General features: G+C 39.9%; 1 protein-coding gene across 12 annotated transcripts in view; it reads right to left on the bottom strand.

The window, feature by feature from the left end:
- CNTNAP2 (contactin associated protein 2) overlaps positions 1-21,250 on the bottom strand; it is a 1,124,907-nt gene that overhangs the window by 497,865 nt on the left and 605,792 nt on the right. For all 12 annotated transcript variants that reach the window (XR_010308041.1, XM_064169555.1, XM_064169553.1 and 9 more), the window contains 2 exons: positions 18,911-19,054; positions 12,090-12,354 (listed from right to left, as the gene is read on the bottom strand). Coding sequence is in view for 11 of the 12 variants with exons in the window: in XM_064169555.1 (XP_064025625.1) it covers positions 12,090-12,354; positions 18,911-19,054 (409 nt within the window). In the remaining variant the exon portion in view is untranslated. The remainder of the gene's footprint in view (positions 1-12,089; positions 12,355-18,910; positions 19,055-21,250) is intronic.

Raw genomic sequence — 21,250 nt, forward strand, 5'->3', positions numbered from 1 at the left:
GAGTCCAACTATTCTTTAACTCTCGCCAAGTCTGGTGCTAAACCACGTCCCTCAACACCACATATCTGCCTCTTTTTGACACCTCCAGGGATGGGGATTTAACCACCTCCCTGAAAAGTCTGTTCCAGTCTTAGAGAATCTTTTCAGTCCATTTTTTTTTTCCAATTTCCAACCTAAACCTTCCCTGACAATATTTCAGGCCATTTCCTCTTGTTCTATCACCTGATACTAGGCAGAAGAGACCAAGATCCCCACCTCACTCCATCCTCCTTTCAGGGAGTTGTAGAGAGCAACAAGGCCTCCCCTCAGCCTGCTCTTCTCCAAACTAAACAACCCCACTTTTCCTCATCTGTTTCTCACCAGACCTGTTCTTTAGACCCTTCACTGCCTTTACTACTCTTCTCTGAACCCACTTCTGCCCTCTTGTAATGTGCACAGAGTATTTGAGGCATGAGGATATTATGAATAACGATGAGTTCATTCTGTACTTTGATGCCTAATCTAGTTTGCTCATCACCTTGTATGCCAATACCTTTTTTTTTTAGTAATCTATAATGAATCCCACAAAATACTATTAATAGCACTAAGAGAACTCTTTTTAGCAAGATTTGAGAGGCATAACAGTACTTTCCATAGATCATTAAAATGAAAACTTCCTCTTGTGTGTCTAAAACTTGATAGAAGAAAGAGCTAACCAAGGTGCTATTAGCACAGAAGCAAAATTAATAGGCAACTGCATTTTATGTTTTTTCAGTGTGGAATTTGAAACAGATTTCCAAAGCATTACAGAATTGTTTTGAGCCTAATGGAATTTCGTTCCACTAGAAGATAAGGATATATCCTTGTTGCTGGAAGCCTCATGGCTTCCCTCTTTGACAGCTGGATTTCTTTTAAGAAACAAACTACAGAGCTATGCATTTAATACAACTGTTCTTTGAAAAGAACAAAAGATAAGAACAAATGCACTGCAACGGAGTCTTTAGTTAGTACTGTGCAATTCCTTTTTCTATTTGTACTTCTTTTTGGTCAGTGTTAGTGCTGAGAGTGTTCTGAGAACATAATCTAAGGCACACCATATTGAAACTCAAACAATGTCCATAACAATAACACACACTTTAAAAGGTAAAATTGACTAAACTGTCTGATTCAGTTTTTATACATGTCCAATGCTTGTACAGAAACACAGCTGATTTTCTCTGAATGTCTCTCAACTGGAATTTAACAACATGCATGAGGAAACTTCTAAAGAAGCTCAAACAACTGAGAAATCAGTAAGTACAGCCACGCTAACAAACAAGGGCAGAGTAAAAGCAGACATAAAGCCAAGGAAGTCAAGGAAGCAAACCAGGAAACAATAAAGTATCATTATTTTCTAAGTCCCTGCACATCTGCTCATATAAGATCTATAACAAATGCCATTTGATTTTTTAATTTTGGGTTTTGGCTTGTTTGCCTCTTGTTTTTGTTTGTTTGCTTGGGTTTTGTGGGGTTGGTTTTGTTGTTTTTGTTGGTGGTTGGGGTTTTTTGTGTTTGTTTTTTTTGTGGTTTGTTTGTTTGTTGATTTGTTGTGGTGTTTGTTTGGCTGTTTGTTTTTAATGTTTAAAAAGCTTATTGACCAACACCTCCATTCAGCACTGACTGACATTTAATTTCACTCTCAGCCTCACACAGCCTCAGTGTACAGCTACATTTTATATCTCTCAGCTTTTCCCTTTGTACATTTTCAGCTCCTGCTCACAACCATCACTGGCATGAAGTAAATCTTGAAAGATCCTGTAAACGTAACTTGCTTGGGTATCAAAAACAAACAAACAAACAAACACTCCAAAGCAGTCTCCTATTACATGACTCTTCGATAGCTCGCTACTTAGTGATAAAAACACCAAGTATCACAATAGCTCTGATTTACTGCTAGGGGAAGGGCCAGGGAGACCCAACACTGAAGAAAACAAAATGCCCATCCTACACAAGAAAAAAAAACAACCAAACAAAAACCAAACAGTAGGATACTGCACAACATAGAATCATAGAATTACTTTGGTTGGAATAAACCTTTAAAGTCATCAAGCCCAACCATTATTTAACTATATCAAGGCTGGTGCTTAACCATGCCCCTACCCATCACATCTCTTTGGATATAAACACCTCCAAGGATGGGGATTCAACCTCCCTGGAGAGCCTGTTCCAGGCTTTGATAACCCTTTCAGTCAAGAAGTTTACTCTAATATCCTATCAAAAGCTCCCCTGGTGCAACTTGAGGCCATTTCCTCTCATCCTAGCACGCGTTACTAGAGAAGAGAGACCAGCTCCCACCTTGCTCCAACCTCCATGTTTTATGGACATCTATTTCTTGGAAAAGACATCGTGAAAGTCATGCCTTTAAACATGTTTTTCTTTAGTAAGCAAATATTTTACATACAAAATGTGTACAGTTTTGAGTATTTCTCCTCAGTGAAACCATCCCATTAAATCCTGCTTGCCACTGGAATAGATTTTATACTGGCTGCTTCACAGCAAGTGGTATCGAGATTTTTTTTTCCCTTATCAAATACATAAAGTTAATGAGCAAGCTTTTTAAAGACAATATCATCTGCCATTCAGCTTACAGAATCCAGAGGACTTCCATTGCTCTGTTTCACCCCAGTGCTCGTGTGCTGCTGCTTCAGCAGCATTTGCAAATGAAAAGAAGCAATGTGCAAAAATGCCTGAAGGGACTCACCATCATTTTCAAGACCAAAGCAAAGACGGAGCTAGCATCGTACTCCTAGATTTTTTTTTTAGTTATGTTATTTTTTCCCTGAGCTTATTTCTGCAGCTACAAATAACCACTTGTGTGAAAAGCTGAAAAAAGCCCAGACAATGCAGACTGTACATGATGCCATTTCAAGGAAGTACTCTGATTGAAATTGCTTTTAGTTCTGTCGATGTCACTAGAAAATGCCCAAATGCCAAAATACACATCACAGTTGTGCATGTCTGTAATAACCAAAAATGCAATAAGGGCCAAGCTAACTTACAAGAGCTGCATTGCTTGTGTGAAAAAAGGAATTCATCCTTGGGGCACGATGCCGTTCTGTGTCATTGATGCAAACCTGGAGGTCAGCAGAAGCACGATGCATTTTACAATGACAAGGTTGAAAACAGAATCTTTCCTCAAGCACTTGAGTTTTATGCAGCATAAAATATGCGTGGATACCTGACAACTTCTCCTTTCATTATACACAAAAGTGACTCTCTCTTCTCTCTAAAACAACGCTGCTAAACTAAGAGGGACTGCCAGAAACCTGTCACAGATAATAATCTATTTGCCGAGGTTCCTGAATAGCAGTGAAAAAGAAAGTATTGAGTGTCAGTTCCTAGCACATAAATTAAAGGTCCGTGCCTGTAATTAGGCTGTGTTTCATACACACCTCCCTCCCCCAAGAAAAAGCTTCCAACATCATGTTGGATATTACAACAATTTACCGTTATTTTTCTGTAAGTAACTGGCCAGAGGTATTGTGTGACACCTACTCAAGGCTTAGCAATAAATAAAATGAGAAGTTCAAAACAGCAAATTTCCTTGCAAACTCAAATGAGTTTCAAAGACATTTGCACTAGAAAGGGTATTCCCGATTTTACTCCAAAGGCAAATGCTGCAAATGCCCACTTTAAAGGTAAAGAAAATTTCCTTGCCTTTAGAGAAGATGAAAAGGTGAAAAGATTGCACCGGCGGTTTTAATTCACACAGCTGATATCTCCATCCCACAGTGGTTCTGCACAGAGTTATGTGGGTCCACTGCTTAGAGATTCGGTGCTGCTTTCAAAACTCTATTACAAAATACACGGAATAAATAAAGACAGAGGACCTCTGATCTCCCTGTCTGTCTCTAAACATGTTTCTAAGTGAAGAGAAAACGAATGTGCCAGTGTTTTAAGTGGAAACTGGGTCTCCAGCATTTTTTATTCTCTCTTCCCTACTGTTTTCTGTGATTTATTTTCAATCCATAACCACAATGGTTATCTTGGCCCAGCAAGTTTTTCCACCCACCCAAGTGCCTTTCTGAAACTATGAGCAATGAGTAAGAGTGCTGACAGGCCACTTTTCCAAACCCAAGAACGTTCCCTTCACTTCTACATCTTTAAGCTACCTCCTAGCCTGCACCTTCCCTGCTGTTGTTTCTTTTGTTTCTGAAACCACACAGTGTCTCTGCTGTCTTTGTAACCAGTATGAAGGAATGATCTGTGTCCCACTGATCAGTTTGCCCAACATAGCTCACGTTTGCTGTCCCTATGGATGGCTCCTACAGCAATCCACTTGTGTCCTCCACACCATACAGTATGTGGAGGAGTCTCTGGATGAGTACTCTCTCTGGGGCTTCATCTCGACCCACATGCCTCCACTAAGACATGTGAAACACTAACCTGTATCCTGCCTGTCATGAGATTTTCTTCACACAGTCTGGCTACCAGCACTTGTCACAACAGTTTGGCTTTCCTCCTGACCCCACGTCTTTTGCCTGAGATATATTGGTGATGTCATGCTTTTAAAAACAAGTGATGAATAACAAGAAGATTACCTCATAGCCTCTGATATTTGTTCTTTTTGAGCAATGATGACCAGAATATGTCTCTGGGCCGGTCAAGGCATTGGATCTTGATGACGACAATACAAAGACTACTGGGCTCACTGAAAGATGATATGCGAGGAGCGATACAGCCTGTTCTCAGAGGAGACAGTCAGAACAGCACCTTGAGATGAAACACGAGGTGATCTGGGAGTGTAGATTTATCTGCTGTCTGCCCTGGGTCTCCTGAACCCATTCTAATGGGTTTACTATTTTAGCAGATGCTGTGAACTTCGTGCATGACATTAGTGGCAAACCAGCTGAGTAGCCTCTGAGACTCAACTTCGTATGCACAATGGCACACACACACACGTGCAGTGGCTGTAACTTCTGCTACCAAATAAAAAGTGAGTGCATTCTTCTTACCCCCTAATCACAGCCATTACAAAACATCACCTGCCTGACTAAACAGGCAGTGGAAGTATAATTCACTAGAGCTAATTATGCATATGCCAGGTTATCATGAGATGATCTTAGCCAATTATTTTTCTCTGAAATAGAATTCAAACCTGCATTTCCCACATTTTCTCACTAGTTGCCAGTAGAAATTAAATCTGCTACAAGGTAAACTACAGAACTAGCATAGCATGAAGTCCAATCATATTTTTCAACTAACACTAAAATCTGCAGAAAAGTGTAGAGGAACCCTCTCATCCTGCCAGAAACAGAAAAATGGGCTTGTACAAAATGAGGAGGCTTAAGCCCTTGGTGCCAGATGGTACTCATGCTGGAGCTGAAGGAACTGACTGTGAGGTTACTGTCATGTTACTACCAAGGACTAACAATGTCCAGCACAGGTCTGGGTGTCACAGAATTGTTTTCTTTGGGAAAGTCTTTGAACATCATTGAGCTCAACCATGGTGCTAAACTATGTCCCTCAGCACCACATCTCTGCCTCTTTGGAATGCCTCCAGGCATAGGGATTCCCCTACTCTCCTGGGGAGCTTGTTCCAGTTTTTGAGAACCCCTTCAGTGAAGAAGTTTCTTCTAATTGAGAAACTAAACCCCCTCTGGTGCAACGTGAGGGCATTTCCTCTTATTGTATCACTTGTTACTAAGAAGAGACCAACATCCACCTCACTCCCACCTCCTTTCAGGGAGCTGTGGAAAGTGCAAAGGTCTGCACTCAGGCTTCTTTTGTCAAGGCTGAACGATCCCAGTTCCCTCAGCTGCTCCTCACAAAACCTGTGCTCCAGACCCTTTGCCAACTTTGCTGCCCTTCTCTGGACCAGCTCCAGCAACCCAACATCCTTCTTGTAGAGAGCCCCAAAACTGAACCCAGTGACCTCACTGGTGCTTACTAGATGGGGGAAGTCATTTCCCTGGCGCTGCTGGTCACACTATTGCTGATCCAGGCCAGGATGCTGTTCACCTTCCTGGCCACCCGAGCACACAGCTGGCTCAACATTCAACCTCCTGGAAATGGGCTTTCTCAAAAAGCCAACTTTACAAAAGCAGCCCCAGAAATGGCAAACTAATAAACTGAGGGAAAGAACATAATATTGCTGATATCCAGTTTTTCAGCTATTAGAAAACATTGCCTTCACCTCCTTTTACATTATCTGAATACTGAATGGTGTCCTGGGGATACTGCTGTCAGGATGTGCATAAACAGGACAAATAACTACAGCTCCTGCCTTTATTGTATCCTTTTGTTCATTTATTTATTACTAATCTGAAAGGAAACACTAATGGAAAAAAGAACACATCCACCTCAATCAGCACATGTAATTCCTGAAAGACTTCAAAACACAAACAAACTAAGGTTTTGTGTCCTTTCCTGCTTTATGCTTTCTTACTGATTCAAGAAGTAATCCCAGTGTTAACAAAGGATCCTTGTCTTGCTAAACAAGTTCGTAGAGGGATGCCTCTTCACCATTTCATATTCCACAAAAATATGCAGGTAGAGGACCCATTTAAGTAAAAAAAACCTGCACTCTTCAGATAACTGCACAATATTGAGCACCTCAGGAGCATTTTGTGCTCAGGGGCTTCTCTGTCATCCATTGAAGTCAAAAGCCAAATGTTCACCGACTTGACTAGAGCCAGACTGTCAATAACTGATGTGGAAGGAGTAAGCAAAGACAGTATGGAAAGTAACTAAAATTGATTCCACTCTGTCAAAATTATTGAATTAAAAGAGTAATTTTCCAACTGTTCTGCCTGGTTTTACTCACATAATTTAGATCTCTTCTAGCAGAAAGTTAACATTACCACTGAACTATTGACTATTGCACCTTTTCTGCTGCAACTGCTTTAGAAAGCTTTATGTCACCTCTCAGTGCCAAAATAAGGAATGGCATGCAAAGGTCCCTTCTAACTCTGTTCCACAGCCCAGAGGAAATGAGGTCAAAACAAGTAAATGCATACATTTAAGATGCCTGTCAAGAAAGATGCCTTTCTTGATTCTCAGACTCACTTTTGCTTGAGAGGTACCACTGAAACCACCAAAGAGTTGCATTACTCTCAGAACTATCATATTTTAGAATGCATAGCTTGTACTTGGTAGGCAACTCTCCAGTGAAAATCAGTGACTGATGAAGCAGAATTCACAAAAACCTGAACTGAACTTGTCATGAATCTCAGAAGAAAAAACTCTGCAATCAAGAATTTGTTCTTGCTTTGACTGGCTTGAGATGCAAAAGCAGACTAGAAGAACTTAGAGAAGAAAGGAAAATAACACTACAAGTATGTCTATTTCTCAGCTCTGTGGAATTCAAACCAAGAAATACCTATGTCTGTTGCTGCATTCATTTGCCAAGAGCAAATACACAGAAGCAGAGACAAAACAGGCCATCTGGAAAGAAAATAATTCTCAAATATTTAGAGTCTCCCAGTGCTAAGTCATCGTGCTGTCTTGTAGTATGTCTCTCATCTCCATCACTCTGACAAGTGCCTCACAGGTATCTGCCTACACTTAATAACATTCAGTGTATAACCTGGTACCAGTGATATGGAAAAGACCTGGTGGGAAATGTTATCTCCTCACCACAAGTGCACTCTGTGTATATATATACCCTATTTAAACTTTCATTTAGCAACAGAGGCAAAAATACTTCTCCATTCTCACAGAAATCACCCCTGGGAACTGCCACTGAGAGAGTACCACTTTAGATCTGTCAGATGAGGACATTTTATTACCTGAAGGATGTTTTCTTAACTCCAGATCTACAATATAAATGAACTACAGTGAAAATGATGCAAGATCTAGCAGAAAGACAGAAGGATGGAAAGCTTCCCAGAGAGATTCCATGGGGAGAAGTCTGATTTATTTAATACTGATAACTATAGCAAAAAGATATTCATATACCAAGTTTTAATAAGTTTGTGGTTGACAGGAGGCACTGAAGACAGCCTTGAGCAGCAGCTAGTATGTGATACAAGATATTAACCAGGAGAATTGGAAGGGGTGAAAAGGTGCTTCAAGCAGATTAAATTTAATGGCAGAAGGTATTAGACACAAAACTTCTTTGCTAAGATATTATGAACCAAAGAAGATGATGTCCTTTCTCAGAAACTTTTCTTTGTATTACGGGATAAAATCCAAGAGATCTTCAAAGAGCCTGCAGTATTTAAGTTGAGCAGAGTATGTTTGGATATGAAAGGTCAGAGCTGTCTATGAAAAGACAACAAATGGGAAAGTAAACAGAGGATAAATCAAGAGCTTATTTTAGAATATGCCATCATGAAAACTTTGCCTTTTCATGAGAGGCAGATAAGTTTTTTTCTGTAATGAAACAAGGATTCAGAGTTTGCTGTTAAAAACTATGATTCTTCAGGAGTGCTACTATGAATTATGCTATTATCTATTTAAGCAAATAAACATTCTTCACATTTGTTAATGAGTTGTTAATTCTTCCCTCTTCTAAAAGCTTCAGAAAGGTTTGGTTTTGCTGTGAAGGGATCTGGGTTAAGTTGCTGGGGCAAGTAGATATAAACAGGTAGACAGAACTAAGAGGAAGAAACAGAAGGCAACTGGGTCATGGGCTGTGACTTAACCCTGAGCTGAAAAGCGTTTGCATATGGGCAAAGTTTCCTAAAGGTAGGAGCGTGACATTGATCAGTTGCTGATTTCTTCTGGGCTCAAGAAAAAAAGAGATTAGCTTGTATTTATTTATAAGCTTTAACAACTTTGTCAACAATTTACTATCATCACTGCACGATGACAGATTTTGAATAGGTTCTTCATGTAAATGGGTAGCATATACTTAAACTAAATTGCTTTTTAGACTGTAGTAGAACATCAGAATCCTTTGGCCTGCAAAGCCACATTGGCAATCTGCTTTTAAAAAGTTCTTAAAGAAACCAAGAGTGCTTCTGTCTTCCACCTTCTCAGCCTAGCACTGGTCCCATCAATTACTTAGGTAAATGCAGTCATTTCCAGCAAGTCTGCTTGCATTTCATGATATCAGAAATAGAATTTACTCCAAAACTAGATGGCAAAGTAAAGATAATTCTCATGGCCACTTTCTGAGACCATCTCCTATTATTAATCCTAATGCTGGAACACACACAATTGTGAAGATATTAATCACAGCTTACTCTGCAGAGAAAAAGTCAATAGGATGTTTAACTCCTGATTTATACACAAGATTTCAGTATTTCACCTGTGTAATTCTGCACAGTCAGTAGCTTATTTCTTCTAATTACATCTTTATATCAACTCCCAGTGGGCTTGATTTTTCTCTTACTAACAGCAAGTTTATTAATAAAACTCTCATCAATCAAATGGTGGTAGTGGCTAAATAAGATTAACAATAGAAAAAGCCAAATCAAGGCCATCGACCTTGTGTAACAGCTTTGCTGGGCTGCTCAGAGCTAAACAGTGCTTACAGAACACTCAAGCATAATGCTGGACAGGACAGGGAAGGAAATTTTTATTGGTTAGGGACCTATGTTGAAGGATCAACTTGCAAGATGATAAAAATACCTGCTCAGTAAGCAAAATCGGGCAGTAAATATCACCACAAGGACTAATAATCTTTGTCACTTTTGTACATACTACAGACTGAAAGCTAAACTGCAGAGTATGGTGAAACATTCTGTTACAGTCAAAATGATGTTACAAGCAGGAAAGTTTACACTTTATTGATTGCTGTTTAGTTGAACTCCATTCATGCTAGGTTAGAGCTCCCCAAGTCAGTGTATGCAGCTTTAAGATGTTTAAGGAAGATGATGACACTGAGAGACAGTGAAATCAGAACTCTACCACACCAGAGGAATGACCTCCTTCACCTGCACATCAGCATACAGCTGAGGATGTAGAAGGTGGTAGTGGGCATGGAAAAGGGCTACAAACATGATCAGAGGACTAGAACATCTCTCATATGAGAAAAGTCTGAAGAAATTTGGTCTTTTTTGTCTGGAAAAGAGAGACTACTGGGAAAAAAAAATCTCATAGATGCTTACACATTATTTAAAGGGTGGGTGTCAGGAGGATGGGAACAACTTGTCTGGTCAGTAGTGTCCATTGTCAGGAGAAGAGGTAAGGAACATAAACTTCAATATAAGAAGTTCCATGCAAAAGTGGGGAAGAACTCCTTTAATTTAAGGGTGACAGAGCACTGAAACAAGCTGCCCAGAGTAGTGGTGAAGTCTCCATCTCTAATGACACTTAAAACCTACCTGGCTGTGATCCTGTGTAACCTTCTATAGGTCATCCTGCGTTGGCAGGGGCCTTGGAATAGATGATCTCCAGACGTCCCTTCCAAGCCCCACCATTCCGTGATTGTCTCCTGTAAACCCTGCAAGTCAATTCCACTGCTATTTCTAGAGTCAGAGTTGGACTATGCCCCAGAATGAACAGCTGATGTACCCTTGTTAACACACAAAGATGACATTAAAAGCTTCTAATGAAGGTAAGTTAGTAAATTATGAGAGGTGTATAGGATAAGGACTAAAAGAATTTAGCTTCCTCCAGGGAAAACAGGCTACTACAAGTGGTAGGCATAAACTATGCCTGCATAATGAGCAGATTAGCATAAAGAAAGCTATGAAACACAAAAGGTACCTGCATCTAGGTTCTGGATTTTGTTAGCCCAATTCTTCATGACAATCAGTACCTCCTTATAGACAGAAGCTGATAGTTCAGACCCTGCAGTTACACTGAAGGCTGCACACTCGACTACAGGAAATTCTGATTTACAAGTGGCTAAAATTCAGAGAACCCTAGAATGGTCTGAGTTGGAAGGGACCTTAAAGATCATCTAGTTCCAACCCTCCTGTCATGGGCAGGGACACCTTCCACTAGATGAGGCTGCTCTAGGCCCTGTTCAACCTGACCTTGAACACTTCCAAGGAGGGGGCACCCACACCCTCCCTGAGCAACCTGTTCCAGTATTGCACCACCCTCACTGTAAAGTATTTCTTCTTAAATACTCAGTGACAAAGTGTGCATCTTCTGTCCACCTAGAGGACCATGGCAGTGAGAAATATTCCTGCCAAAGGCAGAACACTTTAACTTCTACATAAGCCCAGCAGGTCTATATGCTGACATCTGTGCACTCCCTGCACAAGAAAAGAATAAGATTGCTGTGACATACATATGGCAAACAACAGCAGCATTCCTTCTCTAGCCTGCCCTGGCAGAAGCCTTATTTTGCTCTCTTACATTCACATGTACAATACAATGAGATGTTTGATGCAACTGAAAAGCAGTCAAGATTTAGAATAGAATCAAAGCTTTCAAAGGAGAGCTATGCAAATATAGAAGCATAGAATTGTTACAGTTGGGAAAGACCTTTAAGATTGTCCCATCCAACCATTCTCTAACTCTAGGGCTAAACCACGTTCCTCAGTGGCACATCTCTGCCTATCCTAAACACCTCCAGGGATGGGGATTCAATCATCTCCCTGGGTAGTCTCTTTCAGTCCTTAGAACCCCTTCAAAGAAGAAGTTTCTTCCAATATCCAAACCTAAACCTCCCCTGATGCAACTTGAAATCATTTCCTCTTGTCACTTGCTCCTAGGAAGGAATGACCATAAAATGACCATCCAATGAAAATCAATTTAAAAAATACATTTTTTACTATGGTATAGATTGTATTAACAAAGGAAACCACAAAGCCTTCAAGAAACTCAAATTGAAGTATGTAGACACTGAGTTGGATGGAGTAAATTAAGAATAGCTGCCTAAGTATCAGACTGCCCCACTTTGAAACTAAATATTTACTCAGAGAAGGATCTTGAAAGATGGAAGAAAAATGAATGGAAGCCACCCTGCCACACAGATAAAGGGTGATATATTTTCTGGCTTTTGTGCCAAATAGGATATTCCTATGTCCCTTTTTTAATCTAACAACTATTTCAATATTCTTTTACCTCTTACTCAAATATGCAATAAAAACTTAATGCAGTTGCAATTTAGATTGTATATTTTGTATAGCAATGGTTTTGACTTTCAGGTCCACGTTGCCTTTAAACACCACCACCAAAAATCATATCAGTTATATATATGTATTTAAAAAACCCCAAATACTTACCTGATGAGATGTCTATTCGGTTCTTCTTCACTTGGGTGACATTGATGTGGACACTGACTTTGCCCTCATTTATGTCAATCTCAACATTCCCCAGGTCATCTGCAAAGTTGCTGAAGACAAGAAGTCCATTGGGGTTCCAAGTGCGGAACAGGAAACTGACTGAGAACAGATCCTGGCTCGGTCGACCAGGAACTTCAAGGTAACTGGTGGCATTGAAAAAGACAGGCACTGTATGTGGCTCCACACAAGAAAAACTTAGATTTCCCTAAGTAAAACACACAAAAAAAGCAAAAATGTAAGGAAAATGGTAAGATTCCACTCAACTCATAGCTACTGACAGAAAAGTATTCATTCCTTCTAAAGAGTACTGTGATCGATTCAACTTGCATGTCAAAACACGCTCTTAATTTTAACATTACTGCTGTTATAATGGTGAGGTTCCTGTTTTGACTAGCAGTGATCCCATTACATTATTTATTTCACACACACACAACAAAAAGTAGTCATTGTCCTAAAAGGTTATAGTCTAAGACAAAGCTAAGATGGAAGCATTAATATTCCCTCTTCCAAGATGAAGGAATGAATCACAGCAAACTTGGGCTTATTTGTCATCACCAAAGGAGCCTGTAACAGAGCAGTAGTTTGTCCTTCTGTAAAAATGAAATGCAGCTTTCTAAATGCTCTTATATCAGTATGCCCACTGATATAATACCTAAGGTTGTGAAAGAATGATGTACAATACCTTGTGAAAAGCTAACCTTGCCATTATGGTTTCTAATGGATAATACTACATAAGTTAATACTTCATGAAGCAAAAGGATTTGGGAGTAGCTGATCATACAAAGGTTTAGGTTGGAAGGGAACTTAAAGATCATCTAGTCCCCAGTCCCCATTTATGAGCATAAATACCTCCTTCCAGACCAGGTTGCTTAAGGCTCCCTCATCAAGGTTTCATTAAGCCTTTGAACACTTTTCCATGCTTGAAGCCTCCACAACTTCTCTGGGCAATCTGTTCCAGTATCTCACCACTTTCATGGGGAAAAATTTCTTCCCAACAGCTCATCTAAATCGAGATTCTTTCAGTTTCAAACTATGAGCAATGCCTAACAGTTGTAGTTAGTCAACAGCTTTCTCTATAAAAGAAAGTGCAGTTTCCACACTGTAAAATTTTACTCTTTAGGAGATAGGGGGAATATGCTGTCTACCTTAGGGTTTTCCAAGGCTTTCAAGTGTACCTGTAAAAACAAGACTAGAACTGGATCCCATGTCATTTCTCATGAAAAACCACAATGGTAACATTTCTTTTTTTCTCCCCCTTAAATATCATAAAGAATTTGCAGTGATCTCTGTCTAGAACTGACTTTTTAATGCATCAGTACAATTTTCAGCTGCTAAAAGATTCCTCTTACATGGCAAATGCCCAACCTAATCCCCTGCTGATGCAAACTGGGGCCACTTCCTCTTGTCCCATCACCTGCTACTAAGGTGAAGAGTGCAACTCCCACATTGCTATGACCTCTTTTCAGGTAGTTGTAGAGAGGGACAAGGTCTGTCCTCATCTGGGGCAGACTCCTTCAATCTGGTACTACATAAGAGATTCATTTATTCTGATCTAAGTGATTTGTCCCAAACATTTTGATGAAGTCTCAGTGCCAAAAACTATGCCATAGACATACACCCATGTTCCATGGGTAATAAAACATATAAAAAAATGTAGGAAAATAATTAGCTAAAACAGCTATGAAGAGCTTTTAAATTACAATGTGAATGAGATTACTCAGAAAGAGGAGTGAAGGCAAAGGGAAAGGATCTTTTTTGCTGCTAAATTGTTTGGCTGTTCTGTTTTTTTCTTAGTCTAAATGTTCCTACCATATTACAGAATGGTTTGCATTGGAAAGCACCTTAAATATCAACTAGTTCACATGGACAGAGACATCTGCAGATTTTCAGTTTCAGTTAACAAAGTATTAAAACAAAATAATTCATTTATTTGAATAGTTTTAGTCTGGAGATTTGCAAGTCTGCCTCAGAACACTATTTGGTTAAAGCTCACATTTCACATGCAGTAAAAGCCCTGGAGAGTGGCTGAAGTACCCTTTGTAACCCTCTCTAACATTCTCAGTGTAATTGTCACCCTATGGATTAGCAATAACTTCTCTTGCATAGCTAAGGCCAGCTTGTGCAGACACAGAGGGCAACAGCATTTTATAGGAGCAGACATCTCAGGGTTCAGACTTACATGTCAATTAAGTGGTGCCCAGAAAGCATTTTGTTAGACATGTCTAAGAGTTTCTCTTGCTAACTCATTACTGTGAGGAGGCACCAATTTCCTCAGAGCAAGAAGGCTTCATATCCCATTGACACTCCACTGTCCTCACGATGCTTTGAATAATCACATGTAGAACACCCAGTACTGGCAATGGCACTGAAGACAAATCAAATCCATTTTCACATCAGTCAATGCATTAACCATAAACAGCCTAACAGCATAAAAGGCTTCGTGAGGAGCAAACATACAATTCTAATTTCTCTGCTAGTTTGTGCTTTCCCTACTGAGCTACTCAGATTAATCTGAACTGGACTATCTAGTCACTCTAGGTCTGTAGTTTGCAAGACAACTCCTCATTTAAACTAAGCCTACTGGATGTAGATTGCTCACCAGGTCTAGGTCAAGAGGAGAAGCTAATCAGCAACTTGCCTCTATAACACCATCCCTATTTTTCAGAGAGATTTGATTTAGTGAGACTTGCTGAATGGTTCTGAGGGCAGTGACATTTGGAAGTCAAACATATGCTAAGCTTTTCTACTGAAACTGATGGTCTCATCAGGGAATTTTCACTGTTACAATGGACAGGAAATGGTGAAAACTCCTTAATTTGAGTAGCTGGAGCTCTGAATCATGATCTTTAATCTGTGCTGCAAATTAGCTTATGTTTACCTCTAATAAATCAGTTTTTCAGATATTGTCTCTTGTGGAAATACTGCCGTGCCTTAAATCCTTTCCCAATTAATACAGCTGAATACACAGGTCCCAAAAGGGAGGGAATGAGTTTATTAAGTCTACAATACCTGTTAGATGAGGATGGATTATACAGTACAGGCAATGTATTGTATGCTAATGTTTATCATGTTATTTCAGTAATTTTCTTAAAATAGTTAATTACTTATCCTTGAGCTTACAACAGAGTCTCCTTAATCCAAGTAATTTAAAGTGAAACACACATGAAGAGTCCATTCAGTACAAGTAATTTAAAGTGAAACACTCATTATGAGTTTATATATTATTATGCTGAATATCATAGGGCATAGGGGCTGCAGGAGTGCTTGGGGCATAGACCTTACATAGAGGATATAAGGATGGAGGGCAGCAAATATGATTCTCCCTAGCATTCTTCAGTCACAGTCTTTAAAACTGCAATGACTATTTGGTGGAAATTAAATGCTGTTAGTATTTGTGCTGTGTGCCCTTAATATTCCTTTAGTGCCATCATTAACAACAACAGGAAATGGCTTCAGGTTGCACAAGGGGAGGTTTAGGTTGGATATTAGAAGAACCTTCTTGATTGAAAGGTATCTCAAAGACTGGAGTGGGCTTCCCAGGGAGATGGTTGAATTCTCGTCCCTGGAGGTGTTTCAAAGAGGCAGAGATGTAGTGCTGAGAGACTTAGTTTAGCCTTGGATTTGTAGAGTTAGAGAATGGTTGGACTGGATGGTCTTAAAGGTCTTTTTCCAATGGAAATAACTCTATGATTCTATAATTAACAACAGTAGCCTCAACCAAGTCTATTTTTCATGCTAAATCAAAGTAAAAGCTGTGAGAAAAAACAAAACCCTTTTGTGAGGAACATAGAAATGCATGTTGATTTAGAGAAAAATACATTTTGTTTTTGAAGAGCTGAATTAATTTGAAAGATTCTGCTGCAAACAAAGGTCACTTTTATTTTTATAGCCATTCTCAGGACTGGTAATCAAGGCAACCATCACATTAAATTGTCACATCATAGCCTGTTGGTGCAGCACTGACACTGCCAAAGCTTCTCTCATGGATTTTACTTTTATGTTACAGCTAACAGATTTATAAGAACAAGCAAACAAAGACATAAAAAAGCTGAGATATGATTTTGCAGACACTTTACAGGCCTGTCAGCTATGCTGAGCTTTTGAAAGGACAGAGTTTGCACTCCAGAAATCTCTTACATACTACTGCTGCACAGAAGAGCTTTAAGAGCGTGTCCTGCCAAGCTGCAGTGGGCTGGAGTATGCAAAAGGGAAAGATTGTCCCTGTACAAAGGTCTGTTTCCTAAACCAGGCATCAATCATTGATCGATGGCTGCAGTATGAGCTCAAAATGCACTGCAGGTAAGATATCACAGGCAATTTGGGGGAAAGAAAAAGGCAAAGATTCAGGAATTCATCTGACTGGATTAAAAAAAAAGAAATCTAAAAGTGAAGCCTTTCTCCACAGTGCATATTTCATGCTCCTTGGCTTTTTCAATTCTGGAAAAAAAAATATGTGCAGAAAAGGTTATAAATCTCAGGCTGTATTACTGAGTTTGTATAGGCAGATGTCCCATGTCCAGAATTATCCTTCATACTGCCATGACCACCACACTGTTCCGACATCGACATGGATCTTCAGTACTACTCAAGGAGCAACCAAATGGTAATCAATCCTCTGGCACTTCATAGAATCACAGAATCACCTACTTGGAAAAGACCTTAAGATCACTGAGGCCAATTATAACCTATCATCATGTACACAACTGTTAGGTCATGTCCCTTAGCTCCTCATTCAATCATCTTCTAAATGCCTCCAGAGGTGGTGATCCCACCACTTCCCTAGGCAGCCTGCTCCAGTGCCTGACATTTTTTTTTCTCTAACATCTAATCTAAACCTCCTCTGGTACAACTAGAGGCTGTTTCCTCTCATTCTGGCACTTGTCACCTGGTAGAAGAGGCTGCCCTCCACCTCACTGAAACATTCCTCCAGATTACAGACAGCAATGAAGTCTCCGTTCAGCCTCTTCTCCAGGCTGAACAACCCACAGCAAAACATGATTATTTATCACACAAAGAGAAAAGCAAAAGTGGAACCATGCACATCACCAACAGGACTCTGTGAAGGTTTGTTATGGCTTAAGGCTTAGCTTAGATTTTGTGTCTATCTTTAAGCAAGGAACAGGGACTTTCCAGAGAGGTTGAATAAAAAAGTAAATGATTGGCTACTGGATGCAAAAATAAACAACAAAGATAAATCTGTATTTACTCCTTTTTGATGCTATTTGGGATAAAAACACAGTGTATACACAATTCTTGCTTATTTCTCTCCTTGGCTTCAATCTCCTTGCAATGTTTTATGCTTTGCACTGCTCCCCTTACCTCTGTCCTAACCTTCTCAGAATCATAGAATGGTTGGGTTGGAAGGGACTGCAAAGATGATCCAGCTCCAAGCCCCTGCCATAGGCAGGGACACCTCTCACTAGAACAGGTCACTCAAGGCTTCATCCAATCTCCAGAGTGGGAGCATCCACAACCTCCCTGGACAACCTGTTCCAGTGTTTTGCCACCCTCACTGTAAACAACTTCTTCCTAGCACCTACTTGAAATCTTCCCTCTTCCAGTTTAAACCCATTACCCCTTGTCCTATCATTACAAGATCTTGCAAATAGTTCCTCCCCAGCCCTCCTGGAGGCCCCTTTCAAATACTGGAAGGCTACTACAAGGTCTCCTCAAAGCCTTCTCTTCTCCAAGTTGAAGAGCCCCACAGGTACAAACTGTCTGGGAGGTAACAAGACAAGGAGGAGGGAAAGGGTCGAGTTGCTGGGAACCCTTCTTGGCTTTGGCCCCTGGGGGAGATTGAGGAACAGCTCAGGGGGATCCCTGTGAGGATACTTGTGTTATTAATAAATTGTAAATATATTTTTGTACATACATATTTGTATTATATGCTTGTAAATTTAGCTTGCTTGTAAATGTATTGCTTCAGTTGCTTCTGAGCTGGTCTGGTAACTTTATTTGGGGGTCATCTCAACCCATCACAAGGCTCTAAACTCCTACAGAAAAAAGCCTTGAACAACTAACTCAAAGCATCTGAAACTCATAGCAACAGTACACTTATTTCTTACCCACATTGCCTTTGCATGTCAGCAAGCAATTTTAGCCTTAACAACACAGTAATTAAAGTACACTTTTTCTTAATCACCTTGCCCATAAAGCCACAAATCTGAATATGAAAGCAACTATGAATGCTTAAGCAGGAGAAAAAATAGAACAAAATGTTAATAAATTCTGTAATGTTAATAGGCTAAATAATGATTTTCAAGTCTAATATCTTGAGGCCTTTCAGAGCTACCAGAAAAGTCTGTAGCAACACTCCCTCCCAATGACTTCTGCACTCCTGCATCACAATTAGCTCTGCAGGGATGGCAGATACCAGAATTTAAAGCCATGAGATCCCTGTGACTGATTTAATAACAAATCTTGCCTGTGATGGTTTTGGACTACTACAATTTGTGAGGAAAGGAAAGTAGCATTTATTGGTTCAGCTGATTTTCTTTTTAGAAGTACTTACCTGATACTGAAGGTGAATTTAGGAAAGATCAAACAGGACTCAAAGCAAAATGCTCAGATACAGTAACAAAAAAGGTACAAATCTGTACAAGAAGATCTCTGGATATATGATAAAATCTGGTTTGTGTTCTGTATCATTCCAGGATATCACAAGGATATCAGCTACACACACACACACACACACACACTTACAAACCCTCCACTGTCCTTTAGAAGAAGCAGCTTAGGTGACCATTAAATGATGCCCTTACCACATTAGAAGGTTCCAATTTCTTCCTCTTGGCAAGGTCAGTGATATTATTGCCATTGTAGTTGATGCTCTCCATGCAGCCTTTGAAATTCTTCCTACTGTTAGAACTTGGCTTTCCAGAAAAAGGCATGCCTCCAAAGGTAATCTGTAACCAAACAGGAAAGGGTAGTTACTGGAGGGAAAAGACCTCTAAACAGATTTGCCATAGGGAGATTTGCTTTCTGTGACTCCTCAAAACATACCGAATAAGGGAGCTGGCAACATTGCTTACAGTGAAAGGAAGCATCAAATTAGCACTGCAAAAACAGATGAAAAAAACCTCTAATGAATTTATGATTGCAAATGGTTATGGTAGCAAATCCCAAGTATTATTACATTGTCCAGAGAGTGAGCAGACACTCATCACAGTTGTTCACATGTGGGCTGCTCTTCTGATCATTACTGAATCATAGAACCATTCAGGCTGGAAAAGACTAAGATCATCAAGTCCAACCATCAATCCAACACCACCATGACCACTAGACCATGTCCTGAAGTACCACATCTACTCAGTTTTTTAACACCTCCAGGGACTGTGACTCCACCACCTCCCTGGGCATTCTGTTCTAATGCTTGACCACTTTTCAGTAAAGAAATGCTTGCTTATATCCAAACTCAACTGCCCCTGCTGGTGCAGCTTGAGACTGTTACCTCTTATCCTGTCACTAGCTACTTCGGAGAAGTGGCCAACACTGCCTGCATTCTCCACCTGCTTTAAGGGACCTGTAGAGCATAGTGAAATCCTTCCTCATCCTCCTGTTCTTCAGGCTAAATAAATTAATTTCAGCCTCTCCTCATAAGACATGCTTTCTAATTCCCTTGTCAGCTTTGCTACCCTTCTTTGTACCTTCTCCAAGCATCCCAATGTCTTTCTTTTACTGTGGTGCCCAAAACAAGACAGAGTACTCAACATATGGCCTCATCAGTGCCCAGTACAGAGGAAGAATCACTTCCTTACTCCCACTGGCCACATCATTTCTAATACAGGCTAGCATGCTGTTGGCCTTTCTGGGTATCTGGATATATATTTCAAACAAAGAACTTGGAACAAATCTTCACCCCAGTGTTTTTCTAAAAAGAAGACATCAAACTAGGTGGCTTAATCTGATTCCAGTAACAACTCAAAGTGTGGACCAGAGCTCAGACTACAATACAGTGGCAGTGGGGATCCTTTACTGCATATATATTTATCTTCTCCTTCTTACAGAATCACACAGCTGAAAATGCTCTCCTCTGTTAGACAGAAGTGTCTTCCACTGCTGAAAACAGGATTTTATCATATAGTTCTAGTCAATGAGGAGGTACCACATGACTTAGCAGGCCAAATGAGCTCCATAGTGAAGATGAAGACTCAGTCATTGAAGCCAAACTGGAATTTTCTCTTTATGCTGAATTTCTTTACAACACTGGATAATCTGGAATATCTAGAATATCTAGAACTAAGGGAAGGGGTGGGGGGGGGGGGGGAAGAAAAAGAAGGACAAGAAAACCAAACATTTTTCAAACTGAAAATGTTCTCCTCTTACAAAGTCTAGCCCTGTCACTCCACTGAGACTACTCAGGTCTCTACAGCATCAAGGTCTTTTCTGAAATGCATTAAAGTGAATAAATGCTTCTAAACACATAAATGTTTTCATTAATATTTTGCAGTCCAACTGTGAAGAGTAAGGGACTCGTGAGATTAGTCCTTTGCAATCTGTGTTAAGTAGATGGTGGCATAAATAGTAATGACACCTGGCTTCCTTGCCCCACAAACACTCACAGATATGTCTACTTGTCTGCTGCTGAGCTTTGGCAGAGCCAAGTTCAAGTTTCATTCATTGTTAATTCCATTTGTTATTCCTGAAAGCAGAAAAATGCAGCTCTAGGGACATGCTGTCCATTTTAAAAGTGTGTAAGAGATCACTTTTGATCCCAAAGAAGAAGTTTGGACTTGACATACAAAACAAATAAAAGTTCTACAGCTGAAACCCTAAACCTTTATAAATAGCTACAAATAGCACATAGTACATATGTAAAAGTCTTTTGTGGGACACATCTTCAGGTTTTATCCATTGACAGAACCTTAAAGATGACACAGGACAAGATACAAATGGAGAAATGTGACTGCAGCATTTTAATGGCTGGTGAACATTCTTCTGCATGCTGTAGTCCTGTGTTTGACTATACACGAATGGAACAATGTGACTGCAGCATTTTAATGGCTGGTGAACATTCTTCTGCATGCTATAGTCCTGTGTTTGACTATACACAAATGGAACAATGTGACTGCAGCATTTTACTGGCTGGTGAGCATTCTTCT

This window comes from Pogoniulus pusillus, chromosome 32, assembly GCF_015220805.1.
Source record: "Pogoniulus pusillus isolate bPogPus1 chromosome 32, bPogPus1.pri, whole genome shotgun sequence".
Lineage (NCBI taxonomy): Eukaryota > Metazoa > Chordata > Aves > Piciformes > Lybiidae > Pogoniulus > Pogoniulus pusillus.